Source organism: Ammodytes marinus (genome assembly GCF_949987685.1).
Source record: "Ammodytes marinus genome assembly, chromosome: 25".
In the NCBI taxonomy this organism is placed as follows: domain Eukaryota; kingdom Metazoa; phylum Chordata; class Actinopteri; order Uranoscopiformes; family Ammodytidae; genus Ammodytes; species Ammodytes marinus.
In genome coordinates, this window is record NC_137229.1 from 2,213,885 (window position 1) to 2,228,884 (window position 15,000).

General features: G+C 43.2%; 1 protein-coding gene across 1 annotated transcript in view; it reads left to right on the top strand.

Moving 5' to 3' along the window:
• The window catches only part of LOC307270199 (uncharacterized protein), an 8,083-nt gene extending 239 nt beyond the window's left edge, over positions 1 to 7,844 (top strand). The window contains exons 2-6 of the mRNA XM_080053367.1: positions 2,555 to 2,668; positions 3,334 to 3,368; positions 3,620 to 3,679; positions 4,620 to 4,689; positions 6,886 to 7,844. Coding sequence (XP_079909493.1) covers positions 2,555 to 2,668; positions 3,334 to 3,368; positions 3,620 to 3,679; positions 4,620 to 4,688 — 278 coding nt within the window. The 3' untranslated portion in view covers position 4,689; positions 6,886 to 7,844. The remainder of the gene's footprint in view (positions 1 to 2,554; positions 2,669 to 3,333; positions 3,369 to 3,619; positions 3,680 to 4,619; positions 4,690 to 6,885) is intronic.
• Positions 7,845 to 15,000: the final 7,156 nt, after the last annotated feature.

The following is a 15,000-nucleotide window of genomic DNA, read 5'->3' on the forward strand; positions in this document are numbered from 1 at the left end:
TGTGTGTGTGTGTGTGTGTGTGTGTGTGTGTTCATGTGTGTGTTTGCGCGTGAAATATCCCTGCGTTCCAAGTCACAAACTTTTTCTTTTACTACATACTAAATCATGAAACTGTTTCTATACTGTAAAATGAAATTGGATGTAGTATGGACATCTGGGTATTTTTGGCATACTGCTTTTGACATGCATGTATTATTCGGACATCCTGATTTATATTTGTCCTAGGCTGTGTTTCGAAAAGCCATACTAATACTACTATATGCAATTGGATGTAGTAGGGCATCTGGGTATTTTTGGCATACTGCTTTTGACATGTGTGACCTTAATGTGCCACTTGTAACAACCCCTAATGTCAAAATCACTTTTTAGTCATAATCAGTGAATATCTCCTCATGATCCACTACCCGTCTGTACTGTGTGTGCAGTGTTAATACACAGCCTAGGCTCTGTAAACTGGTACGTAAGCAACATGCCTGTTAACAGCTTTTTGTCAGCACACACACAGTACAGACAGGTAGTGGATCATGAGGAGATATTCACTGAGTTTCTTTTTTTAAAGATATATTTTTGGCATTTTTATGCTTTATTGATAGTGTAGAGACAGAGTTGAAATGGGGCAGAGAGGGGAGTGACATGCAGAGAACGACCGCGGGCTGGAATCCAACCCGGGTCCGCTGCTGGCCGAGGCCCATGGGGGGGGACGCCCTAACCTTTTTTGACAAAAAGTGATTTTGACATCAAGCGTTCTCCAGAATCACTGACTGCACCTTTAAATATAACAATAATTTCCCCATAATGAGTTAACTTCCGTTCAGACGTCGTTTGTTCATTTTCCCTCAGGACAAACGTGTCAGGACGCGCTTGTAGTCAGACACACACACACACACACACACTCACACACACACACACACACACACACACACACACACACACACACACACACACACACACGCACAGACACACACACACAGAGACACACACACACACGCACAGACGCACACACACACACACACACACACACACACACACACACACACAGACACAAACACACACGGAGAGAGACACACACACACACACACACACACACACACACACACAGAGACACACACACACACACACACACACACACACTGATTCTTCATAACTCTATCTGTCTCTATGACAGCACAGTGTAACACAATAGGAAACTTACTTTATTACGAGGGGATTTTTCTGCTCCTGTGAAGTTATGTTATTTGTGTGTGTGTGTGTGTGTGTGTGTGTGTGTGTGTGTGTGTGTGTGTGTGTGTGTGTGTGTGTGTGTGTGTGTGTGTGTGTGTGTGTGTGTGTGTGTGTGTGTGTGTGTGTGTGTGTGTGTGTGTGTGTGTGTGTGTGTGTGTGTAGACAGAATTTGGATCATTTCCAGGTTTTTATCAAATGTTGTGAAATACCTTGTTCCCTCTATCAGCAAACAAGACTTTTAAATATAACAGACAGACAGACAGACAGACAGACAGACAGACAGACAGACAGACAAGACAGACAGGACCCAGTTAAAGATGTAGTCAGGGTTAATACACAGCCTAGACTCTGTAAACTGGCATGTTCCTAGCTATGGGCCCTTTGTTTACATACCAGTTTACAGAGCCTAGGCTGGGTATTAACATTTAATTTATTTTCCAGCACACACACAGTACAGACAAGTTCCGATAGTCTTTGAGCAAGCTTTGGGGAACTAGATTGATGACTACATGAACCAATCAGGGGCTGCCTTCCACTAACAGACAGAAAGTGGGGAGGGTCCGGTCTGACTGGAGGCTAGATTGATGACTACATGAACCAATCAGGGGCTGCCTTCCACTAACAGACAGAAAGTGGGGAGGGTCCGGTCTGACTGGAGGCTAGATTGATACATGAACCAATCAGGGGCTGCCTTCCACTAACAGACAGAAAGTGGGGAGGGTCCGGTCTGACTGGAGGCTAGATTGATGACTACATGAACCAATCAGGGGCTGCCTTCCACTAACAGACAGAAAGTGGGGAGGGTCCGGTCTGACTGGAGGCTAGATTGATGACTACATGAACCAATCAGGGGCTGCCTTCCACTAACAGACAGAAAGTGGGGAGGGTCCGGTCTGACTGGAGGCTAGATTGATGACTACATGAACCAATCAGGGGCTGCCTTCCACTAACAGACAGAAAGTGGGGAGGGTCCGGTCTGACTGGAGGCTAGATTGATGACTACATGAACCAATCAGGGGCTGCCTTCCACTAACAGACAGACAGAAAGTGGGGAGGGTCCGGTCTGACTGGAGGCTAGATTGATGACTATATGAACCAATCAGGGGCTGCCTTCCACTAACAGACAGACAGTGGGGAGGGTCCGGTCTGACTGGAGGCTAGATTGATGACTACATGAACCAATCAGGGGCTGCCTTCCACTAACAGACAGAAAGTGGGGAGGGTCCGGTCTGACTGGAGGCTAGATTGATGACTACATGAACCAATCAGGGGCTGCCTTGTTCGAGGCTCCTGCGTTCTGATTGGTTGTTTGAGGCTATACGTTTTTCTACAGGAAATGCAGAAAGCCACGAAGAAGAAACGACGGATTACTATGACGACGACTACACGGCAACAGTGACGGCGACGCCCGACTACGATTACACTGCGACATTCGACTATTACTTTGGTGAGTGTGTGTGTGTGTGTGTGTGTGTGTGTGTGTGTGTGTGTGTGTGTGTGTGTGTGTGTGTGTGTGTGTGTGTGTGTGTGTGTGTCTGTGTGTGTGTGTGTGTGTGTGTGTGCTTAATTGGTTACTGTGTAGTTTCAGAGGAGGGGGATTTGTTTACATTCACAGAGCCTGCAGTTAGTTTACTAAACATATTTTCTCTACATGTAATTCTTAGTGTTGAATAATTCTATCATCATAAATCAAATTATTTGGAGGAACCTGGAACCAAACATAAGACTAGAATATGTTTATAAACCAAACTGTGGGCCCTGCTGCTGTAAACAACGGTGAGCGTATACCCATGACAAAGGCATTAAGAAAAACTATATAACTATATAGAAATAGCATTCTTTGCACTGATGGTCTCGTTTTACTGTTACATGTAATTTACGATCATCAGAGGAAAAAAAATGAGACTGTTTCAGAAATATTTAAAAGTTCCTGGTAGAGACTTTAAATAAAGTGTTAAAAAAAATTATAATCAAATAAATTTAAAATAATAATTTTTACAAAACCAACCATCACACACACACACACACACACACACACACACACACACACACAAGTTCCAATCCTCGTAGAGACTTTAAAATATCCCTAAACCCTGTGCGTGTGTGTTTCAGTGACGGGGCCTTATACGCCTCAAGACGACAGAAAGGTGAGACAACTTATATTTATTCTTAACGTTTTTATTTGAATTATATTAACGATTCCCTGTTTTACCTTGATTTTTAAACACACACACACACACACACACACACACACACACACACACACACACACACAGACACACACACACACTCACACACACACACACACACACACACACACACACACACACACACACACACACACACACACACACACACACACACACAGTCTGTTATAAAGTGTGTTTCTCGCCCCCAGAGTGAGTCCACGGAGTTACCTGTCGGCAGAGTGAGGGGAGTGGCCAGGACTGTTCCAGGGGTAAGAACCAGAATCACTGTGTGTGTGTGTGTGTGTGTGTGTGTGTGTGTGTGTGTGTGTGTGTGTGTGTGTGTGTGTGTGTGTGTGTGTGTGTGTGTGTGTGTGTGTGTGTGTGTGTGTGTGTGTGTGTGTGTGTGTGTGTGTGTGTGTGTGTGTGTGTTGAAAGAAAATCTGATTAATTGAAAAAACAGGATTTAGGGATACTGTTGGAGGGACCCTGGTCCTTGTTGGGGGGTCCGGGGGCATGCCCCCCCTGGGAGAAAATGTTTTAAAATGAAATGCATCAATCTGGTTTCACTCTGAGAGGAACATGTAGAGGCTACATCAACTCTTGAGCTGCAGAAGGAACTTTATTTTTCAGATTTTTCTTAAGCAGGCAGCACGCTTTATTCTGCAACTAACAAGTGAAACATAGTTAAACCTGCAGTGTGTAGAGTTTTGGGTTTTATTTCCTAGCAGATTTTGTAGAAAGTAATTATAATATCCATAAGTACGTTTAATTTAGTGCATAATAGCTGAAATTTTTTTTTGGAATTATTATTTTTTCCCTTAGAAAGGGTCTCATATATGTCCATATTTCTGCATATTTTGGACCAAGGCCTAGTGCCGCCATCTTGAAAGTGTCATAGTTGGAATGTCATCAGGTGCATTGTTTAAAATTTAGAATTGTTCTTGTCCTTGAAGGCCACTGTAGCTTCTGTTATTATTCAAAAGGGTTGGGGTTACCCAGGGAGCGTTGCATTCTAGAACTTTGTAGAACTTTCTTGATGATGTCATATTACACACTGCACCTTTAAGGCCGCTACTGGGCAGCTCACACACAGTACAGACAGGTAGTGGATCATGAGGAGATATTCACTGATTATGATACAAAGTGATTTTGACAACAAGCGTTCTCCAGAATCACTGACTACACCTTTACCCTCTGTGTGACTGACAGGCTGCAGTGGTGGGTCGCTCCGGTCCAGTGCTGCTGATTGGGTTGGCTGTTCATCAGATGTTCATATGAGGTGAGTGTGTGTGTGTGTGTGTGGGGGGGGGGGGTGGAGTGTGTGTGTTCTTTCCCAAAAATCCAAAAATAAAGTCTCCACGAGGAACTTTTAAATATTTCTGAAACAGTCTCATTTTTCCTCTGATGATCATAAATTATATGTAACAGCAAACAAGACCATCAGTGCAAAGAATGCTATTTTTATAGTTTTTCTTAATGCCTTTGTCATGGGTATACGCTTACCCAGGAACAACAGCTGGCGTGGTAAAAACACTACTGCTTTTGTCCAAAGGGGGCGCTAGAATTAACACACACTGAAAGTTCCTTGTGGCTATACTTTAATAATAATAATAATAATTGATAGGTTTTATATAGCACTTTTTTGTAGGTCACTCAAAGACGCTTAAAGTGTGTGTGTGTGTGTGTGTGTGTGTGTGTGTGTGTGTGTGTGTGTGTGTGTGTGTGTGTGTCTGCGTGCGTGCGTGCGTGTGTGTGTGTGTGTGTGTGTGCGTGTGTGTGTGTGTGTGTGTGTGTGTGAGAGAGCCCACATGTACCCTGCATGACTCAGCAGCTGTCATGTAGATGGATGGAGGTTTGGAAACAGAATTAAAAACATTGAGAGTTCAGTTCAGGAGGCGAGTTTAGACACGTTTCAGATTAGCACTGAAGCACCACTCTCTCACACACACACACACACAGACACACAAGCACAGACACAAACCTACACACTCACACTCTCTCACACACACATAAACTCTCACTCACACACAGACACACAAGCACAGACACACACCTACACACTCACACTCTCTCACTCTCACACACACACACATAAACTCTCACTCACACACTGACACTCTCACTCACACACTGACACACTCTCACTCACACACAGACACACTCTCACTCACACACAGACACACACAAGCACAGAATCACACACACACACATGTTATTGATTTGCATTTTTTCTATCATAGTTTTTCCATTTGTCGACTATATAAACGAAACACGAATGTGACTTGAATCTTGCGCAATCGTGTCTCTCTCTCCCTTCTTCTCTCTCCCTCTCTCTCTCTGTCTCTCTCTCCCTCCTTCTCCCTCTCTCTCTCTCCCTCTCTCTCTCTCCCCCCTCTCTCTCTCCCTCTCTCTCTCTCTCTCCCTCTCTCTTTTTCTCTCTCTCTCTCCCCCCTCTCTCTTTCCCTCCTTCTCACTCTCTCTCTCTCTCTCTCTCTCTCTCCCTCTCTCTCTCCTCTCTCTCTCTCTCCCTCTCTCTCTCCTCTCTCCCTCTCTCTCTCCCTCCTTCTCTCTCTCTCATTTCATTCTATTTACTTGTAGGTCTTTTTTCTAAAGTGCTCAACGAAGGAAAATTATTTTGAAAATTGTGAACTAAAAGTAACACACCAAAGCCACACACACACACACACACACACACACACTGAGACACACACAGACACTGAAACAGACACACACACACACACACACACACACACACTCCCCAGTGGAATCCAATAACTTTAGAGGCTCGTTCAACCTCTGACCTCGTTGAAGAGTTACAGCAACTTCCTGTCAGAGTCAAGCCGTTAATCTGAATGTTTGAGACACACACACACACACACACACACACACACACACACACACACACACACACACACACACACACTGAGACACATACACTGAGACACACACACACACTGAGACACAGACATACAGACACACACACAGTAAGAAACACACACACACACACACACACACACACACACACACACACAGGGGAGAGAGAGAGACACACACACACACACACAGACACACAAAGAGAGAAGAACCATCTGTTTACAACTTAATACTAAAGTCAAACAGTTAACATGTTGGCCTAGTGTAGCCATTTTTTTTTTAAGATATTTTTTTTTTTGGCATTTTTATGCTTTATTGATAGTGTAGAGAGAGTTGAAATGGGGCAGAGAGGGGAGTGACATGCAGAGAACGACCGCGGGCTGGAATCGAACCCGGGTCCACTGCTGGCCGAGGCCCATGGGGGGGGGGGGACGCCCTACCAACTGAGCTAAGGGCGCCCCCATTGAACCATTTTTGTGTATTTTGTGTAGGCCCTATGCATTATGGGAATTTTGCGTATGTAAAGAACTCGATTGCTTTGTTTTAATTTCAATGTTGTTCAAAGAAATAATATATTATTATCTGTCTCCTCTACTTACAGGTTACTTTGACCTTTGACCCAGAAAACCATCAGAACACTCACCTTATGACATCACTTCCTGGATTGAACCTTCAACATCTGACTGAAACCATGGATGCGTTCCGAATCTCCTCCTCTTTCTTTTCTCTATTCTACATACTACATCTGACGATAAAAAGAATCTAGTTAGGATGCAGTAGGCATACTATTGGGACATACTTTACTCTCTTATTTCATCATAACATTGCTCCTTGATCTTGCTTCTTGCTTTTATATACGTCGCATCCCTGTTTGTTTTCATATGGAGGCTTCGTCGATGTGACGTCACTTCACGTGCGCACTGGATTGTGGGTCAGAATCGCCCAAATAGGATGCAGTTTTCAACACTAACAATCTTGGCCGCATGAAGTGGGACATCCGGGTACTTCTAACCATCCTAAATCTGGCCACAAGAATCGGGACATCCTAAATCTTCTTTCTACATACTATATAGTAGAAAGTATGAGATTCGGAACGCAACCCAGCTGATTCCCTGCGTTCCAAATCTCATACTCTTTCTTTTTACTACACTACATACTAAAGTACAGAAGAGTTTTAGTCTTTTTACTACACTACATACTAAAGTACAGAAGAGTTTTAGTCTTTTTACTACACTACATACTAAAGTACAGAAGAGTTTTAGTCTTTTTTCTACACTACATACTAAAGTACAGAAGAGGTTTGGGGCCACAGACAGGTGAGAGAAAAAAAATCAGAAAAGGAAGATTTTTTTTCCATGATGTCGAGAAATGTCAAGAATAAAGACGAATACTCCAACATGCTATTGGAGTTAGCGGGGCATTTATGTACATTTCAGCATACTACAATTGACGTGCATGTATTGGGACATCCTAAATGTTTTTCTGGCATACTAAACAGTATGGAAGTATGGGGATTGGAACGCAGGGCAGCTCATTGTTTTATTGTGTAATAAATGATTTCCACAGTCAGCCTGAATGTCTCAAACGTTATTCATCAGTGAGTGTGTCTCTGGCGCCACTCGCTGGACAAACATGATACTTGCAACAGAGACTGATTTTAAATTTCCCATATTATACACTTTTCAGTTCTATTTTACACCATATTATATGGTCTTAGTGGTCCCTAATACGTTCTATTATACACCATATTATATGGTCTTAGTGGTCCCTAATACGTTCTATTATACACCATATTATATGGTCTTAATGGTCCCTAATACGTTCTATTATACACCATATTATATGGTCTTAATGGTCCCTAATACGTTCTATTATACACCATATTATATGGTCTTAGTGGTCCCTAATACGTTCTATTATACACCATATTATATGGTCTTAGTGGTCCCTAATACGTTCTATTATACACCATATTATATGGTCTTAGTGGTCCCTAATACGTTTTTCTTTAATTGTTTGCTGAAAAAAACTTTCAGATCATTTATTGTACTATGCTGATGTTCAGCTAATCTCACAATGGCCTATTTTTTTAAAAAGAGCTGCAGCTCCCTTCGTAAATATACAATCTTTGAGCTGCCCCCGCCCCCTGTCCGGAAGCGAAGCCAGATACGCCTCGCCCTCTGTCTGTCAGGGCCGTGGACCAATAATAAATAGGGGTGTGGGCTGCACAGTGGAAGCTTCTGGCTTTCCAGTTTTTGAGGTCAGAAACGAGGAGAATTCTGACTGGAGAATATTGGGGGGGGGAGGGTTGGGGGTTTCAGAAAGGGGGAGAGTGAGAAAAGGAGAGATTGTTATTTTTTTAAATATTTTGGCAGTCTCTAGGCACACCGTGGACCCATGGATATGTTGGAACACATTTAAAAAGTGCATTTAGCATAATATGTGACCTTTAAATATTTTATCTGAAAGTCTGGATTTTTCTTCAATCTTCATCTCTACATTACTTAATGGAAATGCTCTTTAATGACAATATTTCTTATTGTGAATTTAGTAGAAATGTTGTCAGTAGTTTATAGAATAAAACCTAAATGTTCATTCTACTCAAACATATGCCTCTAAAGAGTAAAACGAGAGACACTGAAGATTTGGAGTGGTCTAACCTGGTGTTTATGTGACTTGAGGCATAAAAAAGTGTGCAATAGCCTAATCATGCTGTCTAATCAACATTTTCATTTAGACGTGACGCACATTGGCATATTTTCATTTATAAAGCCCTGACCGGGAAGCTACCACTTTATTTGACTGCAATGCTGCAAATTTCAGACTGGCTTTATCAGACCCACTCCACTGACATGCTCATGATATATTTCTATTGTATTGTGTAGGCCAATGTGTGTATTGTTGTTCTTGCGCTTTGCATTTGTTTGAGTCGATATCATTGTAAATGAGGGTCACCCATCAATGTATCTCTCCATTACATAAAGGTTAAATAAAATATGCCACCACAACTGTAAGGTGGTTGGAAAAGTGCCCACTAGTTGCCTACACATTTGTGAATAAAATGTGGAGAGAAATTGGTATTTTGTGTAGGACTAAATAAAAAAGTCTGAGATATTTTAGCTCATATAGCCTACTAAATTGCAGCAGAATCACACAAAAAAAAAAAGAAAATCGGTAGACTATATTTATTTTACTTTTAATTTCGACTGACAATTGTATCCAAAGTAACTTCCAGTAAGTGCTTTTAACCACGATATGAGTTGTGCCTGGACAGTCAATCATTTCAAGTTAATGGTAAAGCTTAGTTTTCACTTCTAAATCGAAGGTAAGAATGAACTATTTTGGTTCAAGTGTAAAATAAACCGCACCAATTTTTTATAGATTTTTTTCATCTTCCAAAATGACCACGATGAAATCATAAATGTTTGAAGGCCTTACCCAGACTAAATGTACTAAACGAAATAATAAAACCCTGTATATTCATAAATTAAGTGTGAGAACTAGATGCTTTATGTGTGAGGAGTGTTGAATTTAACTGCAAGGGTAAGTTAGCCGGGTTAGCCTTTTTCAGCTAGCCCGCTAGCATTGGTCAGCTATTTTTATTTCAACTTTATTGAAATAAACTTCCCATACACACAAGGCGAATTCACCACGATATCAAAACTACATCGGCAGGAGTCTAAGTGGATGAATAAGTACCAACATGATTCACCAGATACATTAAAAAGGGATTAAAAATATAATATTTAACCGAATAGCATTGGTCAGTTTGTTAGCCGTTAGCCAGTTAGCATTGGTAAGCTAGCGGGCTGTTAGCTCAACGGGCCAGTGAGTCACGTCAGCTGTGGCCGTGTGAAGGTAGCAGTTGTGTCCACGTCGCATTAGCAGGTAAATCCATCTATAACTTCAGTTTTTACGGCTTTTTCTTCGCCAGCATTTGCTTAGATTATATACAAAACTGTGATTTAACCAAATATGTTATTAATTCTACTCATGCATGTGGAGAAAATGAGATATTTAGGCCGAAAGTAAAAGTTTAGGCAAAAGTTCAGCACGTGCCGTTGGTTGAGAACATGGCCGTGAATCCAGTTTTAAAAACAAACAAAATGTAAAACGTATTGTTTTCATGGTTTTTCTGCAAAGCGAAAACACTTTGTGAAGAATACTTGAAGTCATATGAATCGTTGTGGTGTGCGCTTAAATTCGGCCGTGATTTTGAACCAAAAATATGCTTTTATTGGTCACAAAAACATGGTAAATTGTGCCACTACAGTCCTGTTACCAGCCAGTAAACGTTACTAGCGTCAGTTGTTCGGTTAATATTTTGACTTTCCAATAACTCCATCTGTGTGTATTCAATACGGTCGATGTGTGTGTGTGTGTGTGTGTGTGTTAAACGGCAGCTGATCTAGATAATGTTAATGTCTGTCCACAGTGTGTTTCAACCCGACATGGAGCTGATGGATCCAGCGCTGGTGCTCAGGAGCAAACCAGCCCTGCCTCTAAACGAGCGGTGAGTGACAGGGCATTGTGTGTGTGTGTGTGTGTGTGTGTGTGTGTGTGTGTGTGTGTGTGTGTGTGTGTGTGTGTGTGTGTGTGTGTGTGTGTGTGTCTCTTTCCTTGTGTGTGTGCTGAAAAATAAATCCAGGGTCAATATACACAGCCTAGACTCTGTAAACTAATGTTGAGATAATGTCCGTTAAAGATGGTTGTATAGGAGAAATATACAGACGCAAACAGACAAGGTTTAGTCAAATAAACACCTAAATGTACATTATGGACCTTTTGATTTATACTAGTATGGAAACAGTGTGTGTGTGTGTGTGTGTGTGTGTGTGTGTGTGTGTGTGTGTGTGTGTGTGTGTGTGTGTGTGTGTGTGTGTGTGTGTGTGTGTGTGTGTGTGTGTGTGTGTGTGTGTGTGTGTGTGTGTGTGTGTGTGTGTGTGTGTGTGTGTGTGTGTGCGTGCGATTGCAAGTAATGTTATCAAATACTTCTCCCTGTTGTAGATTCACCCAGCTGCTGAAGGAACAGAAGAGCTGCTCCCGGGCTGTGACCTATAACCCCGTGAGACTTCAGCGGGGGAAGGGGGTGAGTGAGTGAGATGAGAGTGTGGTTGCGTTCCGAATCTCCTCCTCTTTCTTTTCTCTATTCTACATACTACATCCGACGATAAAAAGAATCTAGTTAGGATGCAGTAGGCATACTATTGGGACATACTTTACCCTCTTATTTCATCCTAACATGGCTCCTTGAACTTGCCTCTTGCTTTTATATCCGTCGCATCCCCGTTTGTTTTCATAGGGAGGCTTCGTCGATGTGACGTCACTTCATGTGCGCAATGGATTGTGGGTCAGAATCGCCAAAATAGGATGCACTTTTCAACACTAACAACCTTGGCCGCATGAAGTAGGACATCCGGGTACTTCTAACCATCCTAAATCTGGCCACAAGAATCGGGACATCCTAAATCTTTTTTCTACGTACTGTATAGTAGAAAGTATGCGATTCGGAACGCATTCTGTGTGTGTGTGTCTGTCTGTCTGTCTGTCTGTCTGTCTGTCTGTCTGTCTGTCTGTCTGTCTGTGTGAGAGTGTGTGTGTGTGTGAGTGAGTGAATTAGGTTCAATATTAAATATGTTTTTTTATTTACAGGGGAAGGGGGTGTGGCCTCGTGATGTCACAGTGCGTCAGAGGGGAAAGGGGGTGTGGCTTAATGATGTCATCAAGACAGAGACGCTCTCACCGCCAGCTCCATTCTGTCTACAGGTCAGCTGTCTGTCTGTGTGTGTGTGAAAAATTAGTGACATTGTTGATGTTGTCAATTCACACATAAATAAAAATAACAGTTAAAGGCCTACTTCACCGGTTTGAATATGAAGGTGTACTGAATTCTGAGATCCTATGTAGTATAAATGTGCGAAAAAAATTGAAATCGGTTCATCCTAGCCTGAGAAAAGGCAGAAAGAGTGTTTTTTTTTAACCCTATATTTCTCCTTCTCGTGACATCACAGAAAGAGAAATATAGGGTTAAAAAAAAACGTACTTTGTAAATATTACTGTGATGTCACAGTAAAAGACATCACAGTAATATTTACAAAGTACGTTTTTTTAACCCTATATTTCTCTTTCTGTGATGTCACGAGAAAGAGAAATATAGGGTTAAAAAAAACACTCTTTCTGCCTTTTCTCAGGCTAGGATGAACCGATTTCAATTTTTTTCGCACATTTATACTACATAGGATCTCAGAATTCAATACACCTTCATATTCAAACCGGTGAAGTAGGCCTTTAAGATATATATAACAATACAACCCTAACCCCTGTAACACACATCTGCTTCTACCTCTGTTTTCGGCCACACATGGTTGGTTGGATGTGTGGCCGCTGTAGTGTGTTTACATGGTCGCCGGAAAAAATGTCAGACGCAGATGCACAGTACTGACGTACAGAGGTAGGATGTGTGTTCCAGGGGTTACACTGACGTGTGTGTGTGTGTGTGTGTGTGTTTCTCTCTCCCCTGTGTGTGTGTGTGTGTGTCTGTCTGTCTGTCTCCCTGCCTGTCTGTCTGTCTCCCTGCCTGTGTGTCTGTCTCCCTGTGTGTGTGTCTCTGTGTGTGTGTGTGTCTGTGTGTCTCAGCCCTGGGTCTTGCAGCAGCAGAGTTTAAAGAGAAAGCAGAAGAAGAAGAAGCAGCAGCAGCGACGCAGTGTGTGGAGCAGGCTGGGATTCAACATCCAATCAAAACGCTTCGATGGATTCAGGAACCAATCGGAAAGGTTCGATGGATTCTGGAGCTTCCGGAACAAATACAGAAGGAGGATTGGATTCAGGAGTGAGTATGTGAAACAGGGAGGGAGGGAGAGAGACAGGCAGGGAGGGAGGGAGGGAGGGAGGGAGAGAGACAGAGAGGGAGGGAGGGAGGGAGGGAGGGAGAGAGGGAGGGAGGGAGAGAGAGAGGGAGGGAGGGAGGGAGAGAGAGAGAGAAAGAGAGGGAGGGAGAGAGAGAGGGAGGGAGAGAGAGAGGGAGGGAGGGAGGGAGGGAGAGAGACAGGCAGGGAGGGAGAGAGACAGAGAGGGAGGGAGGGAGGGAGGGAGAGAGAAAGAGAGGGAGGGAGAGAGGGAGACAGGCAGGGAGGGAGGGAGAGACAGGGAGGGAGGGAGAGACAGGGAGGGAGAGAGAGAGAGAGAGAGAGAGAGAGAGAGAGGCAGACAGGGGGAGGGAGAGAGACAGGGAGGGAGAGAGACAGGGAGGGAGAGAGACAGGGAGGGAGGGAGAGAGGGAGAGAGACAGGGAGGGAGAGAGACAGCGAGTGAGGGAGAGAGGGAGAGAGAGACAGAGAGTGAGTGAGGGTGAGAGAGGTAGACAGACATGGAGGGAGGGAGGGAGGGAGAGAGAGAGGGACAGGGAGGGGGGAGTGAGAGAGGGAGATAGAGACAGGAAGGGAGGGAGACAGACAGACAGGGAGGGAGGGAGGGAGGGAGGGAGAGACGGCTATATAAGTGATGTCCATTTGCCATTATCTGGTGTGTGTGTGTGTGTGTGTGTGTGTGTGTGTGTGTGTGTGTGTGTGTGTGTGTGTGTGTGTGTGTGTGTGTGTGTGTGTGTGTGTGTGTGTGTGTGTGTGTGTGTGTGTGTGTGTGTGTGTGTGTGTGTGTGTGTGTGTGTGTGTGTGTGTGTGTGTGTGTGTGTGTGTAGGATGGGGGAACATTGGACTGGGCCAGAGACGCCGTCAGAACAGGAGGAAATTCAACAAAGGCTTTACAGGTGAGAGGGGTACCTGTCAGAACTCTGTCTGTCTGTCTGTCTCCCTCCCTGTCTGTCTGCCTGTGTGTGTCTGTCTGTCTGCCTCCTTCTCTGTCTGTCTGTCTGATTGCCTGTGTGTATGTCTCTAGGGATGGGTCCGATCCAGTATCGGTATCGGGTCCGATATGGCCAAATCTGCGTATCGGATATCGGACTGACAGCTCCGATATTAAAATCCGATTTTTTATTTTTTATTTTTTTTACTATGTAAGAGCGAACATGCGCCGACGTTCGGTGGAGGGAGAGAGGACATCACTTTATAATTTGACATACAGTACATATCAGTTTGTTAGCCAGTGAGCTAACCAAAGCTAATCCAAGTCAAGGAAGTGGAGAGGCTTGTGACAAATTATACTATGTAAAATACAGCCAGAGAGAGGAAGATTGTTCACACAAACAGACCACCACATATTCTAGTGGGGCAGAAGTGATCATTGAGAAGGATTTTTTTTGTGTGACTATAATTCTGCCTTTAAGATAAACCTATATGCATTTGTGTATATTTCTTGCTCTTTTAAATTAGAATAGCTTAAGCCTTCCTAGCCTAATACATAACATCACCACCAACAAAAAAATGCATAACAATTATGATATTGTATCGGTCAGTATCGGTATCGACCGATATCCAAACCCCCGGTATCGGAATCGGATCGGAACTAAAAAAAAGTGGATCGTCCCATCCCTGTCTGTCTGTCTGTCTCCCTGTCTGTCTGTCTGTCTGTCTGTCTGTCTGTCTGTCTGTCTGTCTCCCTGCCTGTGTCTGTCTGTCTCTCTCCCTGTCTGTCTGTCTGTCTGTCTGTCTGTCTGTCTGTCTTCTTTTTCTCATGTATCTTATGTGTTGTTTTGTATTGTATCTTGCACATCACTTTGGTCACCTGATGTTGTTTTAAATGTGCTATAGAAATACATTTGACT